At 47.7% G+C, this 20555-nt stretch overlaps 1 protein-coding gene across 2 annotated transcripts in view; it reads right to left on the reverse strand.

The window, feature by feature from the left end:
* LOC129829965 (plexin-A1-like) overlaps positions 1–20555 on the reverse strand; it is a 242380-nt gene that overhangs the window by 205254 nt on the left and 16571 nt on the right. For both annotated transcript variants that reach the window (XM_055892025.1, XM_055892024.1), the window contains exon 2: positions 4667–6033. In XM_055892025.1, the coding sequence (XP_055748000.1) occupies positions 4667–5839 (1173 nt within the window). In that variant the 5' untranslated portion in view covers positions 5840–6033. The remainder of the gene's footprint in view (positions 1–4666; positions 6034–20555) is intronic.

Consider the following 20555-nt stretch of genomic DNA (forward strand, 5'->3'; position numbering starts at 1 on the left):
TGTCCCTGTCTCTCTCTCCTCCTCTCTCTCTCTATCTGTCCCTGTCTCTCTCTCCTCCTCTCTCTCTCCATCTGTCCCTATCTCTCTCCTCCTCTCTCTCTCCATCTGTCCCTATCTCTCTCTCCTCCTCTCTCTCTCCATCTGTCCCTGTCTCTCTCTCTCCATCTGTCCCTGTCTCTCTCTCCTCCTCTCTCTCTCCATCTGTCCCTATCTCTCTCTCCTCCTCTCTCTCTCCATCTGTCCCTGTCTCTCTCTCTCCATCTGTCCCTGTCTCTCTCTCCTCCTCTCTCTCTCCATCTGTCCCTATCTCTCTCTCCTCCTCTCTCTCTCCATCTGTCCCTGTCTCTCTCTCCTCCTCTCTCTCTCTATCTGTCCCTGTCTCTCCTCCTCTCTCTCTCCATCTGTCCCTGTCTCTCTCTCCTCCTCCCTCTCTCCATCTGTCCCTATCTCTCTCTCCTCCTCTCTCTCTCCATCTGTCCCTGTCTCTCTCTCCTCCTCTCTCTCTCTATCTGTCCCTGTCTCTCTCTCCTCCTCTCTCTCTCCATCTGTCCCTGTCTCTCTCTCCTCCTCTCTCTCTCCATCTGTCCCTGTCTCTCTCTCCTCCTCTCTCTCTCCATCTGTCCCTGTCTCTCTCTCCTCCTCTCTCTCTCTATCTGTCCCTATCTCTCTCTCCTCCTCTCTCTCTCCATCTGTCCCTGTCTCTCTCTCTCCTCCTCTCTCTCTCCATCTGTCCCTACCTCTCTCTCCTCCTCTCTCTCTCCATCTGTCCCTCTCTCTCTCCTCCTCTCTCTCTCCATATGTCCCTGTCTCTCTCTCCTCCTCTCTCTCTCCATCTGTCCCTGTCTCTCTCTCCTCCTCTCTCTCTCCATCTGTCCCTCTCTCTCTCCTCCTCTCTCTCTCCATCTGTCCCTGTCTCTCTCTCCTCCTCTCTCTCTCCATCTGTCCCTGTCTCTCTCTCCTCATCTCTCTCTCCATCTGTCCCTCTCTCTCTCCTCCTCTCTCTCTCCATCTGTCCCTGTCTCTCTCTCCTCCTCTCTCTCTCTATCTGTCCCTATCTCTCTCTCCTCCTCTCTCTCTACATCTGTCCCTGTCTCTCTCTCCTCCTCTCTCTCTCCATCTGTCCCTACCTCTCTCTCCTCCTCTCTCTCTCCATCTGTCCCTCTCTCTCTCATCCTCTCTCTCTCCATCTGTCCCTGTCTCTCTCTCCTCCTCTCTCTCTCCATCTGTCCCTGTCTCTCTCTCCTCATCTCTCTCTCCATCTGTCCCTCTCTCTCTCCTCCTCTCTCTCTCCATCTGTCCCTGTCTCTCTCTCCTCCTCTCTCTCTCTATCTGTCCCTATCTCTCTCTCCTCCTCTCTCTCTCCATCTGTCCCTACCTCTCTCTCTCCTCCTCTCTCTCTCCATCTGTCCCTACCTCTCTCTCTCCTCCTCTCTCTCTCCATCTGTCCCTGTCTCTCTCTCTCCTCCTCTCTCTCTCCATCTGTCCCTACCTCTCTCTCCTCCTCTCTCTCTCCATCTGTCCCTCTCTCTCTCCTCCTCTCTCTCTCCATATGTCCCTGTCTCTCTCTCCTCCTCTCTCTCTCCATCTGTCCCTGTCTCTCTCTCCTCCTCTCTCTCTCCATCTGTCCCTCTCTCTCTCCTCCTCTCTCTCTCCATCTGTCCCTGTCTCTCTCTCCTCCTCTCTCTCTCCATCTGTCCCTGTCTCTCTCTCCTCATCTCTCTCTCCATCTGTCCCTCTCTCTCTCCTCCTCTCTCTCTCCATCTGTCCCTGTCTCTCTCTCCTCCTCTCTCTCTCTATCTGTCCCTATCTCTCTCTCCTCCTCTCTCTCTCCATCTGTCCCTGTCTCTCTCTCCTCCTCTCTCTCTCCATCTGTCCCTACCTCTCTCTCCTCCTCTCTCTCTCCATCTGTCCCTGTCTCTATTTCTGTTGCATCTGTTCTAAGTAGATATTTCAGCCCGGTGTCAGCACAACCTGTGCGTGCTTTAAGTCCTTGTGGTTTCGGACAGAAAGTGACATCAATTGTTTGTATAGTGGAGTGAGGCAGAGGGGTTTCTGATTTGGGGGGATTGTTATCAAGCACAATTAAATAACAGAAGGTGAGGACATGGCTGAGACAGAAATGTTTGGCATGTCCAACATGCCCTACCGGTACTACATTTGACCACTACTTATGCACTACATAGGGAATAGGGTGCCATTTCAGACGCAGTCCAGGTGAATAATCTCTCTCCTCCTCTCTCTCTCCATATGTCCCTGTCTCTCTCTCCTCCTCTCTCTCTCCATCTGTCCCTGTCTCTCTCTCCTCCTCTCTCTCTCCATCTGTCCCTCTCTCTCTCCTCCTCTCTCTCTCCATCTGTCCCTGTCTCTCTCTCCTCCTCTCTCTCTCCATCTGTCCCTGTCTCTCTCTCCTCATCTCTCTCTCCATCTGTCCCTCTCTCTCTCCTCCTCTCTCTCTCCATCTGTCCCTGTCTCTCTCTCCTCCTCTCTCTCTCTATCTGTCCCTATCTCTCTCTCCTCCTCTCTCTCTCCATCTGTCCCTGTCTCTCTCTCCTCCTCTCTCTCTCCATCTGTCCCTACCTCTCTCTCCTCCTCTCTCTCTCCATCTGTCCCTGTCTCTATTTCTGTTGCATCTGTTCTAAGTAGATATTTCAGCCCGGTGTCAGCACAACCTGTGCGTGCTTTAAGTCCTTGTGGTTTCGGACAGAAAGTGACATCAATTGTTTGTATAGTGGAGTGAGGCAGAGGGGTTTCTGATTTGGGGGGATTGTTATCAAGCACAATTAAATAACAGAAGGTGAGGACATGGCTGAGACAGAAATGTTTGGCATGTCCAACATGCCCTACCGGTACTACATTTGACCACTACTTATGCACTACATAGGGAATAGGGTGCCATTTCAGACGCAGTCCAGGTGAATAATGCATGAGCTGGACGTTGGCAATGTGTGTTGGTGGAGGACTTTCGTTGTAGAGAGCAGAAGGAGGGAGCGTAATCTTTTCATCTGCACCATTCAGACATGCTGCCGTCATTACCTCAGCAGGTTGCCCCCAGCCTGCCATTAGAATAGCCACGGTTATTACCATTAATACAAGCTAGAGAGCTGGCTGCTCACTGTCTGCCAAGCATCCAGCACAGAGAGAAGACGCCCCCACTACTCTGCTCTCTTCTCCTCTCCATGGCTGTGGTAGGATAATCCTCCTTCTCAGCCTGGATCTGATGAAGAGAGTGGGGGGCGAGAGAGCGAGGGGGGAGAGAAAGAGAGAGAAAGAGAGGGGAAAGAGAAAGAGAGAGAGAGAGGGGGGAGGGAGAGAGAGGGGAGGGAGAGAGAGCGAGAGGGGAGAGAAAGAGAGAGGAAGAGAGGGGAAAGAGAAAGAGAGAGAGAGAGGGGGGAGGGAGAGAGGGGGAGGGAGAGAGAGAGCGCAAGAGGAGGGATAGAGCGAGAGAGATACAGCGAGAAAGCTAGTACCCCACCCACGTCCACGACAGAGAGCTGGGCCTAGTGAGATGAGAGCTGCTTCAAGGCACTGTTAAACGTTGCTTTTAAGGAGAACATATCTCACAACAATCATTTACCCGTACATTTATAATGCAATAGCCATCTCTTTCTTTCTCCATGTCACGTCATTCCAGTGACTGGAGGTATATGACTGTCCTTGTGCACTACTAGCCTGTGCCTAGCAGAATTAAACGTATTAGGGAGACTATTGGGATTGCATAACATGAGAAATGTCAGACTGACCACTACAAAGCCCAGCCAAGCCAAGGGAGCCCTGTGTGTTTCCCCTGGCCTGTGAGCCTGTGAGGGCGGGGGAAGCCTGCCTGCCAGCCTAGCCTAGGTGATTATTATCAGAAATGCACACTCACAATCTCCCTCCCTGTGCAGGCCTCCGCTCCGCCCTATCCCCGGCACCAACCCCAGCCTCTACTCCGACCTCAGCCTCGGCTCCGACCCCAGTCTGCAGCCTCCAGGCAAGGAGTCCCGTGAGGACAGGGGTGACACACCAGGCGACAGACGACAGCCTCAGGACTATATAAATCAATTAGAGCCGGAGGAGAAGGGAGACTCCCAGCAAACAGAGTGACGGTCCGCAAATCCCACACACCGGCCTAATGATGTGGCAACAGCAGCCCGGGTGGCCCGGGAAGAGGGCTGTAGCCACATCCATAAAGAGACAGGAGGAGAGAGAGAGAATAGAGAAGGATGCCGGGAGAGGAGGGAGAGGGCAGATAGAGGGAGTGTCAGAGGGAGAGGAAGAAAAGAACGAGACATCTCCACAGATACATCTGCGATCTGAAAAGGCCTATGAGGTTAGGTGCTTCCGCTATGACTCAGTTGAGTCACAACAGAGCTCTTACAACAGAATGTTGTGGATGTGTGAGTCAGTGTGAGAGTGTTTCTAATTTAGATCTAGCTGGGGTGGGTAGACCCCCACAGACAGCAGCTCTGTGGAGGGCTGAGTGGCTGCTCTCTCTACCTCCCTCCCTGCAGCACATACTGTATGCTCCAGTCTCCAGGGACAGACCAGAGAGAGCCTTTCCCCCCTCTCTCACACACATTCTGGATTCATGAAGCTAAAAACTGAAACTTCACTCAGAAAGAGGTGCTTTACCAAAATCAACATCATCACAACTATCATTCATTCCCACACTGAAAGGAAAACGTACTGAGTTGATGCAGGCTAGTTCTTTGTTGAGCAGCCAGGGAAGTGACAGTTTCCCCTCTCCTCTGTAGCAGGACTGGATGCGTTCCTTTATCTTCTCCTTGATGCGTCGAAGGGTGAACAGGCATAGGGCTGACTCCTTGGGGGGCTTGGCCCGGTTCTTCTGGCCCTGGGCGAACACCGTGAACAGCACCTCCTCCTGCTCTGAGATGCCCAGTGAGCGCGCCAGCTTGGTGCCGGGTCGGCTGAGGTAGGCATCCTGCACCAGACGGTACTCCACCCCGTCCTTGGTGCAGCCGATGGGGAACTCCACGTAGGAGTAGAACTTGGGGTCGTCCACGCAGAGACGGACTATCTTAGAGGTGAAGAACTGCTCCCCGCTGGCGTCGGGCGAGGTGAGCTGGGTATCCAGCTGCAGGGTCAGATAGTAGACAAACTGCTCACTGCTGAAGCCGTAGATGTAGTAGATGTCGAAGGCGGGGAACTTGGAGAGCGTGTCCGAGGGGATCTTGAGCTGCGAGGAGACAAACTCGTCCTGGTAGACGAAGCTGAACATGTCGGCATTCTCCTCGTTGTCCATCAACTTGCGGCTGGAGAGCGTGGGGAAGTACTCCGACTTGCCGTCAATGGGCGTGCCCACAAACAGCTTGCCGGCCTCTCCTCCGCTCCCGGCCGCATCTCCACCAATGACCACCCCAGACATGGTGCCAGCCTCGGCCACGCTGGACAGGTAGTGCTCCTTACGGTGGTGCGGCTCGCCCAGCTTGAACAGGTCGTCCAACCGAAGGAACTGGCAGATCCCCTGGGAGGTGCTGCCGCAGGCAATCAGGCGGTTCTGACCGTAGTCCAGAAGCAGCAGCTTGTTGACGTTGCTGATCTGGGTCAGCTCGTGGGGGCAGGACTGGACCCCAGGAGGGGGGTAACACTTCTCATTGTCCACCACAGGGCCTGTCACGTGGCTGCGCAGCTTGGTCAGGTTGCTGGACAGCTTGAAGATCCAGTTGACCGCTCCCAGATACACCTCACCTGTCTTGTTGTGGACCACCAGGTGTGTGAGCCCCCCCTCTGGAGGGGAGAAGGACCTGAGGTCGCTGGGGGTGGTGGCAAACACCCCCGACAGCAGGAGGAAGAAGGGAAGGAGAGGGCCTCCCAGGGGTGGGGTGGGGTGGGAGGTCATGTTGGGCTCTGCTAGGTGAGGAGAGGTTCCTGGGTGTGTGTCTGTGTTTCTTTTCCTCTACTGAAGCTGTGGCTGTCCTACACCAGGCTGAAGGAAGGGAGGGGCGGTGGAGTAGCGCTGGCCTGGCGTCCTCTGGGCTCTGTGTCTCTGCTCTGTTGTCTATAACATCAACCCCAGCGCCTCGGCCGCCAGCCCTGCAAAGGGAAGGAAGAACACACATTAGGAGACAGGATCAGGGAACGCACTCTCCCTATCGACTGAACAGGGGTTTAAAAGCTCTGCCAGCCACACAGAGCGGTGAGGGCAAAAAGAAGTCAGAATACATAAACATTCATCAATTACAGTAGGGCCTTAGGGGGAATCCTATACAACATTTGATGAGCATGTCAGCCTGCCAGACAGAGTCTGACTAACTCAACATAAAGCATTAGGCTGACAGACTATGGTGCGTCCTCATATATATTTTGCACACATTGCCGGGATCCTCACTGTTACCTGCAGCCCCGCAGAGGGCCAGGCACAGTGTAACAAGATGCAGCTAGAAGTACATCCACTACAGCGATAGGACAGTTCACCCTTTCACCATCCAGAATGATTTATAGTAGGTAAATGTATCATGACATTACACTCAAACAATTCCTAATATCATCAACATGGCCTGAACATAGAGGGGGCAGGTTTACATGTTATACTGTACAACTGTGAGTAGTAGATGAAGCTGAGACTATAAAAGGACCCGAATGAGAAATAAAAGATTACAGACCCAAACAGAGGTTGTTCTCTCTCTCTCACACACACACACACACACACACACACACACACACACACACACACACACACACACACACACACACACACACACACACACACACACACACACACACACACACACACACACACACACACACACACACACACACACACACACACACACTCTCCAGGCCCAGACAGAAAGTCAATGACTGCTTTCATCTCCCAGTCCCAGTCAGCCATCATGACCTGCTGTATGAACCCACTGTTCTCCAGCCCATCAAGACAACGGACACATTGTGTCACGGCTGCAGTTGGTGTCTGAGGCACAAAACCTACCATCGTCTCAACTCAGTCATTCACCACGCACTGCCCCACTTACTGATGTAAAACGCTTCAGATTACATAGTCTCTCTCACACACACAAGCATGAATGCCTACACATTATAATCACAGATCAGTGATCAGACAGCCACTTTTAAAATGGTGACGTTTCAAGGGCACTAGTCTGAGATGTTTCTCTGGAGATATCAAAACGGTAGTATAGATCACAGGTCCATCTACAAGGTGCATAACTATCACAACATTCTATCACTTTAACGAAAAATAAACATTGTCCCTGAACCAACATATGACGATGCTTTGACTGAACTGGGAGGAAAAGGCAGCTGTTTAATGTCTTGAGGAGACTGAATTAGACGCTCTGAAGATGTTTCAAGAGAAAGGAGTGACAGAGATGGAAGAAAGGATTAGAGAAGAGAGAGAAGTTGAGTGGAAGAGAGATGGATAAGGAGAAATCAGGATAGTGATGGAGTGGTCGTTAGTCTTCATAACAAAACAATGCCTTTTCCTTCCCGAGAGATGGAGGATGTTGGTGATGGCTGCTATTAGCCAGTCAGTCAGTAATGCACCTGAACTCACAGGGCCGTGCCTGGCGGAGGAAATGCCAGGCAGGAGAAATGAATCAATTGGCTGCAGAGAGCGGAGCAGAGGGAGGCTGAGGCAGGTTGTGTTGTAGACGGACGGACGGACAGCTGGGCTGGGCTCAACCTGCCTCCTCAGATAGCGACCCCTGAGCCACAGCGCCGCCAACACTGATTTATTGCTTGTGGCATATCAATTACAGCACCGGCCACAAAACTGGGGCCTCATACTTAAGCAAATGTATACACACTGCATCTTTAACATGGAGGTCATATCAGAGTCTGGGTGAGGGAGGCAAGCCACAGACAACACCTCACATAGGAGAGGAAAGACTCCACCCTCTACTGTCTATCAATGTTTGGCAGATACACAAACAAACACTTATGTATGCACACACATAGAGTGTATGCACTCCCAAGCATACAGAATAAACAATTAGGCTGCATACCTGTATGTTACTACTGTCAAACACAGACACATACAGTCTACTGGAGGTATTACCTTTAGAGGCACATGGAAGTATAGGGCAACACCCGTGGCCCTCTCCTAAAGGAGGTCCTATGGCAGATCAGAACCGATTACTTCAGAAACTTCCACAACATGGAACTTCTATTTACAATTCATCTCCAAGGCCTACAGACAAGGAACTAATAGTTCAAATCATATTCACCTCACACTCCTCTACTGGCATTTCACAGGTCTCTGGAGGGAGGGAGGGAGGGAGGGAGGGAGGGAGGGTTGAGGAAAGGACAGACTGAGATGAGTCAGAAACTATTGCCTAGCTTACCAGCTGCCATACTAGTATGTATGTTCACAGGGCCAAGCCTCTCAATCCAGCCCAGCAAACCCCATCATAACAGAAGTGTGTTTCTGATGAGAAGGCAAAATCACTGTATGAGCAGCAACACAAGTCAATCTGGCTTAAATGTCCCAAAGTAACGAGTGCCTCAGTCAGGGCAGGGACAAGGAGGGAGGGAAATAAATAGTGTCTTCACTGGGAAATAAAGAGCTGACAAAGCCAGCAAAAAAATACAATTGCCAAATACGCAATTTGAGATATTAAAACAATTTTCAGTTTCAAGTTTTAATGTCATGTGCACAAGTACAGTGACATGCCTTTCTTGCTCCAAACCAAACAATGCAGTAATCAATATCAATGTAGCACTAAAAATACCAAGGTAGAACAAAAACACAATAAATACAAATAAGAAATAAGAAGAAGACGAGAAAGTAAGATAGCTATATACAGGGTCAGTTCCTGTGCATGGATACTGGAGTGTAGGAAATGGTCCCGTTGAAAAACAGGGTTAGGTAGCAGACAGTGTACCGTTATTTTATAGGGTTCATGTTCAGATTGTGATTATTGGAAGGAGATTTAATGGGAGAATCTGCGACCAAACTAACCACATGTGAAAAGCAAGGGTTAAGTGAGGGACATACTGTACATATATTTATATTGTGTATGTTTTGATAAGATTCATAGAGTGTCTTTTTGTGGTGAAACACTCTGTTAGGCTGGGCTCTGGGGCAGGCTGGGCTCTGGGGCAGGCTGGGCTCTGGGGCAGGCTGGGCTCTGGGGCAGGCTGGGCTCTGGGGCAGGCGGGGCTCTGGGGCAGGCGGGGCTCTGGGGCAGTGCTGACTGAGGCCATAAGGACATGGGGCCATACAGCTGTAATAGTAAGGCTGTGAGGCTGGCTGTGAGGCTGGCTGTGAGGCTGGCTGTGAGGCTGGCTGTGAGGCTGGCTGTGAGGCTTTGCACTGATGGCTGCTGCTGGATTGCTGCTGTTTCCAGTGTGGCTCTGCTGGCTTTTCATACAAGGCCCTGAGTAAGAACCCTTTGCGCTTTTTACACTGTACTGCATTCCATGCCTGACACAGTGACTACACAGACAGCTGCCTCCACACACACACAAACACCTACCCGCTCCTCGCAAGACACCAGGCCTCCACATCATTCACACAGACACACACTCACTTGTGTTTTTCAGGGATTAGCGCAGACAAGAGGTTCTGCCCCATCACGGATACATCGACTCAATGGCAGTTCAGTTGGCCACTGGAGCAGCCAGCAAGCTAGGCCTCTCAATCCTGCACACGTGTGACACACACTCACACACACCAACAGCTTCATGGGGTAACAGGTGCTGACACAGACACACAGTCCTTCACAGTGTTAAAGGCTGGGAGTTAGAATCCTTAGAGTGAGTATGTACAGTAAGTATGTACAGTATGTTGATATTGTGAAATCCTCCTGAGTTGAGGGATTTAAAGGATCAAATATATTCTGAACCTGACTGGAATCATGTCCTCACGTCCACTACCACTGCAGACCAAACACAATGCACTACAGACCAAAGACAGTACACTACAGACCAAAGACAGTACACTACAGATCAAAGACAGTACACTACAGACCAAAGACAGTACACTACAGATCAAAGACAGTACACTACAGATCAAAGACAGTACACTACAGACCAAACACACTGCACCTCAGACCAAACACAATGCACCTCAGACCAAACACAATGCACCTCAGACCAAACACACTGCACCTCAGACCAAACACACTGCACCGCAGACCAACACGGTACACCTCAGACAAAACACACTGCACCTCAGACCAAACACACTGCACCTCAGACCAAACACACTGCACCTCAGACCAAACACACTGCACCTCAGACCAACACGGTACACCTCAGACCAAACACACTGCAACGCAGACCAACACAGTACACAGCAGACCAAACACACTGCACCTCAGACCAAACACAATGCACCTCAGACCAAACACACTGCACCGCAGACCAACACGGTACACCTCAGACCAAACACAGCACACTATAGACCAAACACGGTACACTACAAACCAACACAGTACACAGCATACCAAACACGGTACAGTACAGACCAACACGGTACACCTCAGACCAAACACACTGCACCGCAGACCAACACGGTACACCTCAGACCAAACACACTGCACCTCAGACCAACACGGTACACCTCAGACCAAACACACTGCACCTCAGACCAACACGGTACACCTCAGACCAAACACACTGCACCTCAGACCAAACACACTGCACCTCAGACCAAACACACTGCACCTCAGACCAAACACGGTACACCTTAGACCAAACACACTGCACCTCAGACCAAACACACTGCACCTCAGACCAAACACACTGCACCGCAGACCAACACGGTACACCTCAGACCAAACACACTGCACCTCAGACCAAACACACTGCACCTCAGACCAAACACACTGCACCTCAGACCAAACACGGTACACCTTAGACCAAACACACTGCACCTCAGACCAAACACACTGCACCTCAGACCAAACACACTGCACCTCAGACCAAACACGGTACACCTCAGACCAAACACACTGCACCTCAGACCAAACACACTGCACCGCAGACCAACACAGTACACCTCAGACCAAACACAGCACACTATAGACCAAACACGGTACACTACAAACCAACACAGTACACAGCATACCAAACACGGTACAGTACAGACCAACACGGTACACCTCAGACCAAACACACTGCACCGCAGACCAACACGGTACACCTCAGACCAAACACACTGCACCTCAGACCAACACGGTACACCTCAGACCAAACACACTGCACCGCAGACCAACACGGTACACCTCAGACCAAACACACTGCACCTCAGACCAACACGGTACACCTCAGACCAAACACACTGCACCTCAGACCAAACACGGTACACCTCAGACCAAACACACTGCACCTCAGACCAAACACACTGCACCTCAGACCAAACACACTGCACCTCAGACCAAACACGGTACACCTCAGACCAAACACACTGCACCTCAGACCAAACACACTGCACCGCAGACCAACACGGTACACCTCAGACCAAACACAGCACACTGCAGACCAAGAGCAAACCCAATGCACAACAAACACAACGCAAGACAAACATAATGCACTCCTATTTTGTTGCCTCACAACCTGGAATTAAAATGGATTTTTTGGAGGTTTGTATTTTTTTATTTACACAACACGCCTACCACTTGGAAGATGCAACATATGTTTTATTGTGAAACAAACAAGAAATAAGACAAAAAAACAGAACACTTGAGTGTGCATAACTATTCATAATACTTTGTAGAGCCACCTTTTGCAGCAATTAAAGCTGCAAATCTCTTGGTGTATGTCTCTATAAGCTTGGCACATCTAGCTACTGGGATTTTTGCCCATTCTTCAAGGCAAAACTGCTCCAGCTCCTTCAAGTTGGATGGTTCCGCTGGTGTACAGCAATCTTTAAGTCGTACCACAGATTTTCAATTGGATTGAGGTCTGGGCTTTGACTAGGCCATTCCAAGACATTTAAATGTTTCCCCTTAAACCACTCAAGTGTTGTTTTAGCAGTATGCTTAGGGTCATTGTCCTGCTGGAAGGTGCATCTCTGTCCCAGTTTCAAATCTCTGAAAGACTGAAACAGGTTTCCCTCAAGGATTTCCCTGTATTTAGCGCCATCCATCATTCCTGCAATTCTGACCAGTTTCCCAGTCCCCGCCGATGAAAAACATCCCCACAGCATGATGCTGCCACCACCATGCTTCACTGTGGGGATGGTGTTCTCGGGGTGATGAGAGGTGTTGGGTCTGCGCCAGACATTTTCCTTGATGGCCAAAAAGCTCAATTTTAGTCTCATCTGACCAGAGTACCTTCTTCAATATGTATGGGGAGTCTCCCACATGCCTTTTGGCGAACACCAAACGTGTTTGCTTATTTTTTTCTCTAAGCAATGGCTATTTTCTGGCCACTCTTCCGTAAAGCCCAGATCTGTGGAGTGTACAGCTTAAAGTGGTACAATGGACAGATAATCCAATCTCCGCTGGGGAGCGTTGCAGCTCCTTCAGGGTTATCTTTGGTTTCATTGTTGCCTCTCTGATTAATGCCCTCCTTGCCTGGTCCATGAGTTTTGATGGGTGGCCCTCTCTTGGCAGGATTGTTGTGGTGCCATATTATTTCCATTTTTTAATAATGGATTTAGTGCTCCGTGGGATGTTCAAAGTTTCGGATATTGTTTTATAACCCAACCCTGATCTGTACTTCTCCATGTCTTTGTCCCTGACCTGTTTTGCGAGCTCCTTGGTCTTCATGGTGCTGCTTTCTAAGTGGTGCCCCTTGCTTAGTAGTGCTGCAGACTATGGTGCCTTTCAGAACAGGTGTATATATACTGAGATCATGTGACAGATCATGTGACACTTAGATTGCACACAGGTGGACTTTATTTAACTAATTACGTGACTTCTGAAGGTAATTGGTTGCACCAGATCTTATTTAGGGGTTTCATAGCAAATGGGGTGAATACATATGCACAAACCACTTTTCAGTTTTGAATTTTCTTAAACAAGTAATTTTTTTCACTTCACCAATTTAGACTATTTTGTGTATGTCCATTACAAAATAAAAATCAATTTAAATTACAGGTTGTAATGCAATAAAATAGGAAAAATGCCAAGGGGGATGAATACTTTTGCAAGGCACTGTATATTCCTGTGAACACTGTGCTGTGGGAAAGCACTCCTAAAAAAACAACAAACTGTGTGTCTCTGTGAAGATTGTGTCATAATAAACTCTAAGGCACTCCAAGGAGAAAGCTATAAAGGAGACTGCTATAAAGGAGACTGCCTAGCCTGGGTATTTGGTCTGGCTGCTTAAAATCCACGGTTGCCTGACCTCCCAGGGAAGGTAGAGTCCAAAGCTATCACACTGCAGGAGAAACAGCAGCACAGCACTACAAAACCAACTAGCTGGCGACTGAGAATGGGATAGATCAATCATTCTAGAAACCAACAGTTTCTTGCATTGTATGCACCCACATGCACTCAAAAGCGACATTCAAACACTGCCCATACCATACACCATACCATGCATTTATATAGTCCCCAAACATGTGTTGTCGTTGGTATGTTACCTAATAACAATGTGATATGAGTGTGGTTGAGCCTGGGAGATACAGCAGTAAAGGAGCCACCCTCCTGCGGAATAGACAGTGTCAACACCCTCTCTCTTTGGATAGTCTAATACATTTCTGACAATGACCTCATTTTATAGCAGGAGTTAAAGCTCCACAGCATGCATAAAACCGGTTTCAATTGCATTAATTCAAGTCCAAAAGAAGACAAATACCCTTATTCTTCCCCGAAGGCTGGGCATCTACATCCACTTTCCATTTGTGCATGGCAGAAGTATAGAAGTGTTCTCTCACTCTTTTCCTCCCTCTCTTTCCCTCTTCTCCCTCTCCCTCTCCCTCTCTCCCTCTCTCAGTCTCTCTCCCTCCCTTTACCTCTCTCTCTCTGTCTGATGAGAGGGAAGCAATCACTGATACAGGCTGAGAGCCGCCTTTTGACTGAGCAATACAAGTCTAACAGGACCAACTCCTTTTCTTAAATAGCACAATTACCACACTGCCGTTTGTAGCCAGCTTCGATTATCTACAGCAAATTCCATGATAAAATACAACATTTCTTGGCTTTTTGAAGCACTTAAAAACACTTCAGTGATTCTCTTTAGCATACAGTCAGAGGGATTTCAAATCCCAGAACAAGGCCTGTGAGGGAGAGCAGCTAGGTTTGTCAGCACACATTCCCAGTACTAGATCACATCCTCAGGCACTGTGCATTCTCCACTCACTGGCCTATTTACTTAAGCATGGGTGTGTGAGTGTGTGTGTCTCTGTGTGTGTGTCTCTGTGTGTGTGCCTCTGTGTGTGTGTCTGTGTGTGTGTGTGTGTGTGTGTGTGTGTGTGTGTGTGTGTGTGTGTGTGTGTGTGTGTGTGTGTGTGTGTGTGTGTGTGTGTGTGTGTGTGTGTGTGTGTGTGTGTGTGTGTGTGTGTGTGTGTGTGTGTGTGTGTGTGTGTGTGTGTGTGTGTGTGTGCGTGCGTGTATGTGTGTGTTGGTTCGTCTATCCTTGTGGTGACCTAAAATCTCCAAAAGACCCCACAAGGATTGTTAAACAAGGACAATTGTCTCTCATGGGGACATTTGGGGCGGCAGCTTGCAAGGTTGCAAGTTCGAATCCCTGAGCTGACAAGGTACAAATCTGTCGTTCTGCCCCTGAACAAGCCAGTAAACCCACTGTTCCTAGGCCGTCATTGAAAATAAGAATTTGTTCTTAACTGACTTGCCTGGTTAAATAAAGGTCAAATAAAAATAATAAATCTGCCATATCTGCATGAGGGCAAAGGCTATTTTAAGCTTAGGGTTAAGGGATAGGGTTAGAGTAAGGGGTTAAGGTTAGGGATATAATTAGGTTTAGGGATAGGGTTAGAGTAAGGGGTTAAGGTTAGGGATATAATTAGGTTTAGGGAAAATAGGATTTTGAATGGAAATACATTTTAGGTCCCCACGAGGATAAAATAACATAACGTGTGTGTGTGCACGATCTTGTGCATGTGTACGTGTTCATACAGTTGTTCTTGACATGTTTAAGAAAGTGTAAGTGTTTGTATGCATTGGTTTAGGGATGCATGGGTTTGTACAGTGCCTTCAGAAAGTATTCATACCCCTTGACTTATTCCACATTTTGTTGTGTTACAGACTGAATTCAAAATGGATTAAATATATTTTCTTCCTCACCCATCTACACACAATATCCCAGAAATGTTTGCTAATTTATTGATAATCAAATACAGACCTATCTCATTTACATATGTATTCATGCCCCTAAGTCAATACATGTTAGAATCACATTTGGCAGTGATTACAGCTGTGAGTGTTTCTGAGTAAAACTCTAAAAGCGGTACTAGTGCTGAGTGCTAGTGCTTTTTGAGGTTGGTTTGGTTTCGGTTTGATAATCACAAAATAATCACGGTTTTCCAACTGTAGATGTGTTCATACAGAAGGTAGCCTCACTACCTCCCCTCACTGGCCTACACACAATACTCCATAATGTCAAAGTGGAATTATGTCTTTACACATTTTTACAAATTCAGAGAAAATGTAAAGCTATTCCTTTGTAAAGACAAGCCTAAATAAGTTCAGGAGTAAAAATGTGCTTAACAAGTCACATAATAAGTTGCATGGACTCACTCTGTGTGCAATAGTAGTGTTTAACATGATTTTTGAATGACTACCTCATCTACTGTATGTACCCCACACATACAATTATCTGCCTCAGTCGAGCAGTAAATTTCAAACACAGATTAAACCACGAAGACCAGGGAGGTTTTCCAATGACTCGCAAAGAAGGGCACCTATTGGAAGATAGGTCTAAAAGAGCATGGTAAAGTTATTAATTACACTTTGGATGGTGTATCAATACACCCAGTCACTACAAAGATACAGGCGTCCTTCCTAATTCAGTCACCGGAGACAAATGAAACCACTCAGGGATTTTACCATGAGGCCAATGGTAACTTTAAAACGGTTACAGTGTAATGGCTGTGATAGGAGAAACCTGAGAATGAATCAACAACACTGTAGTCACTACACAATACTAACCTAATTGACAGAGTGAAAAGAAGGGTGCCTGTACAGAATAGAAATCTTCCAAGGCACTAAAGTAATACTGCAAAGAATGTGGCAAAGCAATTCAGTTTTTGTCCTAAATACAAAGTGTTATGTTTGGGGCAAATCCAATACAACACATTACTGAGTACCACTCTCCATATTTTCAAGCATAGTGGTGGCTGCATCATGTTATGGGTATGCCTGTAATCGTTACGGACTGGGGAGTTTTTCAAGATAAAAAGAAATGGAATGGAGCTAAGCACAGGCAAAATCCTAGTGGAAAACCTGGTATAGTCTGCTTTCCACCAGACACTTGGAGATGGAAAACCTCCTTTGGTCTTTGTGGTTGAATCTGCATTTGAAATTCACTGCTCGGCCGAGGGACCTTACAGATAATTGTATGTGTGGTGTACAGAGAGGAGGTAGTCATTCAAAAATCATGTTAAACACTATTATTGCACACAGAGTGAGTCCATGCACCTCATTATGTGACTTGTTAATCACATTTGTTTATTTAGGCTTGCCATAACAAAGGGGTTGAATAATTATTGACTCAAGACATTTCAGCTTTTCATTTATAATTAATTTGTAAAAAATGTGAAAAACAGAACTCCACTTTGACACAATGGGTAGGCCAGTGACAAAAAAAATCTAAATTTAATATATTAAAAAATAAAGTATTCAGTATTCAGACCCTTTGCTATGAGACTCGAAATTGAGATCAGGTGCATCCTGTTTCCATTGATCATCCTTGAGATGTTTCTACAACTTGATTGGAGTCCACCTGTGCTAAATTCAATTGATTGGACATGATTTGGAAAGGCGCACACCTGTCTACATAAGGTCCCACAGTTGACAGTGCATGTCAGATCAAAAACCAAGCTATAAGGTCGAAGGAATTGTGTCGAGGCACAGAACTGGGGAAGGATACCAAAAAATGTCTGCAGTATTGACGGTCCCCAAGAACACAGTGGCCTGCATCATTCTGAAATGGAAGAAGTTTGGAACCACCAAGACTCTTCCTAGAGCTGGCTGCCCGGCCAAACTGAGCAATAGGGGTAGAAGGGGCTTGGTCAAGGAGATGAAACCAAGATTGAATCATGCTGGGGGGATGTTTTTCAGCGGCAGGGACTGGGAGACTAGTCAGGATCGAAGGAAAGATGAACAGAGCAAAGTACAGAGAGATCCTTAATGAAAATCTGCTTCAGAGTACTCAGGACCTCAGAATGGGAGCGAAGGTTCACCTACCAACAGGACAATGACCCTAAGCACACAGCCTAGACAACGCAGGAGTGTCTCTGAATGTCCTTGAGTGGCCCAGCTAGAGCCCGATCTCTTTGAGAGACCTGAAAATAGCTGTGCAGCGATGCTCCCCATCTAACCTGACAGAGCTTAACAGGATCTGCAAAGAAGAATGGGAGAAACTCCCCAAACACAGGTGTGCCAAGCTTGTAGCGTCATACCCAAGAAGACTTGAGGCTGTAGTCACTGCTAAAGGTGCTTCAACAAAATACTGAATAAAGTTTTATTTTATACATTTGAAAACATTTCTAAAAACTTGTTTTTGCTTTTTCATTACGTGGTATTGTGTGTGATGGGGGGGGGGGGGGGGGTAATTGAATAAATGTTAGAATAAGGCTGTAATGTAATGACTTTTTAATTGCACTATATATACTATATATACTATATATACTATATATAATGAAAATATGTTATGACACTGAGCGGGAGACACACACACATAGGGAGGGAGAGTAGACCTGTTTGACAGACTGCAGGGAGGGAGAGTAGACCTGTTTGACAGACTGCAGCAGCACAGATCAGTTACAACCAGTAGCCACCTTTATGACACACCCTCGGAGAGGAGGAAACAAGGGAGGACAACCGCTGAGGAGGAGGAGGAGGAGGAGAGGAGAAGGAGCAGGTTACCAGGCAAGCTTCCAACTGTAGATGTGTTCATGCAGAAGGTAGTCTCACTACCTCCCCTCACTGAGCCAATGTTGTTCTGTTTTCATCTTGCTATCAGCTACAACAGGGAGGGTATGGTTTACAACATGGTTTCACTGTGTAACAGCACCAGGCTATCTGGAATGTTTCTATGGCTCTCTTCACTACCGTAGATGATTATGTTGTTCCTATGCATCTTAAAGTCACACACATGATTCATACACAACAGGATATTATGAAGCAGACATTCAGGTTCTAGCTTAAGAGCTCAGAGAGTAGTGACATGCTTGATTAAATGCTGCCACTTGAGGTGAGCAGACACGTACACACAGGGGGAACACATACACTGGGATAGACACAAACACACACGCACACACACACACACATACAGTGGGGAGAACAAGTATTTGATACACTGCCGATTATGCATGTTTTCCTACTTACAAAGCATGTAGAGGTCTGTAATTTTTATCATAGGTACACTTCAACTGTGAGAGACGGAATCTAAAACAAAAATCCAGAAAATCACATTGTATGATTTTTAAGTAATTAATTTGCATTTTATTGCATGACATAAGTATTTCATACATCAGAAAAACAGAACTTAATATTTGGTACTGAAACCTTTGTTTGCAATTACAGACATCATACGTTTCCTGTAGTTCTTGACCAGGTTTGCACACACTGCAGCAGGGATTTTGGCCCACTCCTCCATACAGACCTTCTCCAGATCCTTCAGGTTTCGGGGCTGTCGCTGGGCAATACGGACTTTCAGCTCACTCCAAAGATTTTCTATTGGGATCTGACTGGCTAGGCCACTCCAGGACCTTGAGATGCTTCTTAGTTGCCCTGGCTGTGTGTTTCGGGTCGTTGTCATGCTGGAAGACCCAGCCACGACCCATCTTCAATGCTCTTACTGAGGGAAGGAGGTTGTTGGCCAAGATCTTGCGATACATGGCCCCATCCATCCTCCCCTCAATACGGTGCAGTCATCCTGTCCCCTTTGCAGAAAAGCATCCCCAAAGAATGATGTTTCCACCTCCATGCTTCACGGTTGGGATGGTGTTCTTGGGGTTGTACTCATTCTTCTTCTTCCTCCAAACACGGTGAATGGAGTTTAGACCAAAAAGCTCTATTTTTGTCTCATCAGACCACATGACCTTCTCCCATTCCTCCTCTGGATCATCCAGATGGTCTCTGGCAAACTTCAGACGGGCCTGGACATGCGCTGGCTTGAGCAGGGGGACCTTGCGTGCGCTGCAGGATTTGAATCCATGACGGCGTAGTGTGTTACTAATGGTTTTCTTTGAGACTGTGGTCCCAGCTCTCTTCAGGTCATTGACCAGGTCCTGCCGTGTAGTTCTGGGCTGATCCCTCACCTTCCTCATGATCATTGATGCCCCACGAGGTGAGATCTTGCATGGAGCCCCAGACCGAGGGTGATTGACCGTCATCTTGAACTGTTCTCCCCACTGTACATTCACCCACATACAGGCGCAGGCACACCACGATGCACCTAATTCCATTGGAAAAAGGACATTCATTTTGAATGCAGGGTCAGAGTCTTACGGGGAATAATAGCTTCTAAAAATGTGTGTGCCTGTGTGTGTGTGTGTGTGTGTGTGTGTGTGTGTGTGTGTGTGTGTGTGTGTGTGTGTGTGTGTGTGTGTGTGTGTGTGTGTGTGTGTGTGTGTGTGTGCACGCGCGCGTGCGTGTCTGTGCGTATTTACGTGCATGTGTGTGTGCGCTTCAGCGTTTGTGTGCATCAGTCTGTGTGAACACCTCCGTGTCATCCCCGGCGCTCCGGTGACCTTTTCAGTTCCTGCCGCCTGAGTTTGTGATAACACAATTACACCAGGCTAATGAACAGAGCACCCAGATAAAGTACCCGCCACGCACACTTCCGCTCAGCGTTTCAATCTCTTTTAAAGGCTACATTTGCATCTTTAATATAAATGTAATTCCTCATTAATGTGCAGATGGCTGGTCAGATGTGAGTAGAGGGAAAATACACTACATGACCAAAAGTATGTAGACACCTGCTCGTCAAACATCTCATTCCAAAATCATGGGCATTAATATGGACTTGATCCTCCTTTGCTGCTATAACAGCCTCCGCTCTTCCGGGAAGGCTTTCTACTAGATGTTGGAACATTTCTGCGGGGACTTGCTTCCATTCAGCCACAAGAGCATCAGTGAGGTCGGATACTGATGTTGGGCGTTTAGGCCTGGCTCACAGTCGGCGTTCCAATTCATCCCAAAAGTGTTCGGTGGGCTTGAGGTCAGGACTCTGTAAAGGTCATTCAAGTTCTTCCACACTGATCTCAACAAACCATTTCTGTATGTACCTCGCTTTGTGCACAGGGATATTGTTATGCTGAAACAGGAAAAGGCCTTCAACAAACTGTTTCCACAAAGTTGGAAGCACAGAATCGTCTAAAATGTCATTGTATGCTGTAGTGTTAAGATTTCCCTTCACTGGAACTAAGGGGCCAAGCCCGAACCATGAAAAACAGCCCCAAACCATTATTTATCCTCCACCAAACTTTACAGTTGTCACTATGCATTGGGGCATTGTGG

Source organism: Salvelinus fontinalis, chromosome 31, assembly GCF_029448725.1.
Source record: "Salvelinus fontinalis isolate EN_2023a chromosome 31, ASM2944872v1, whole genome shotgun sequence".
Lineage (NCBI taxonomy): Eukaryota > Metazoa > Chordata > Actinopteri > Salmoniformes > Salmonidae > Salvelinus > Salvelinus fontinalis.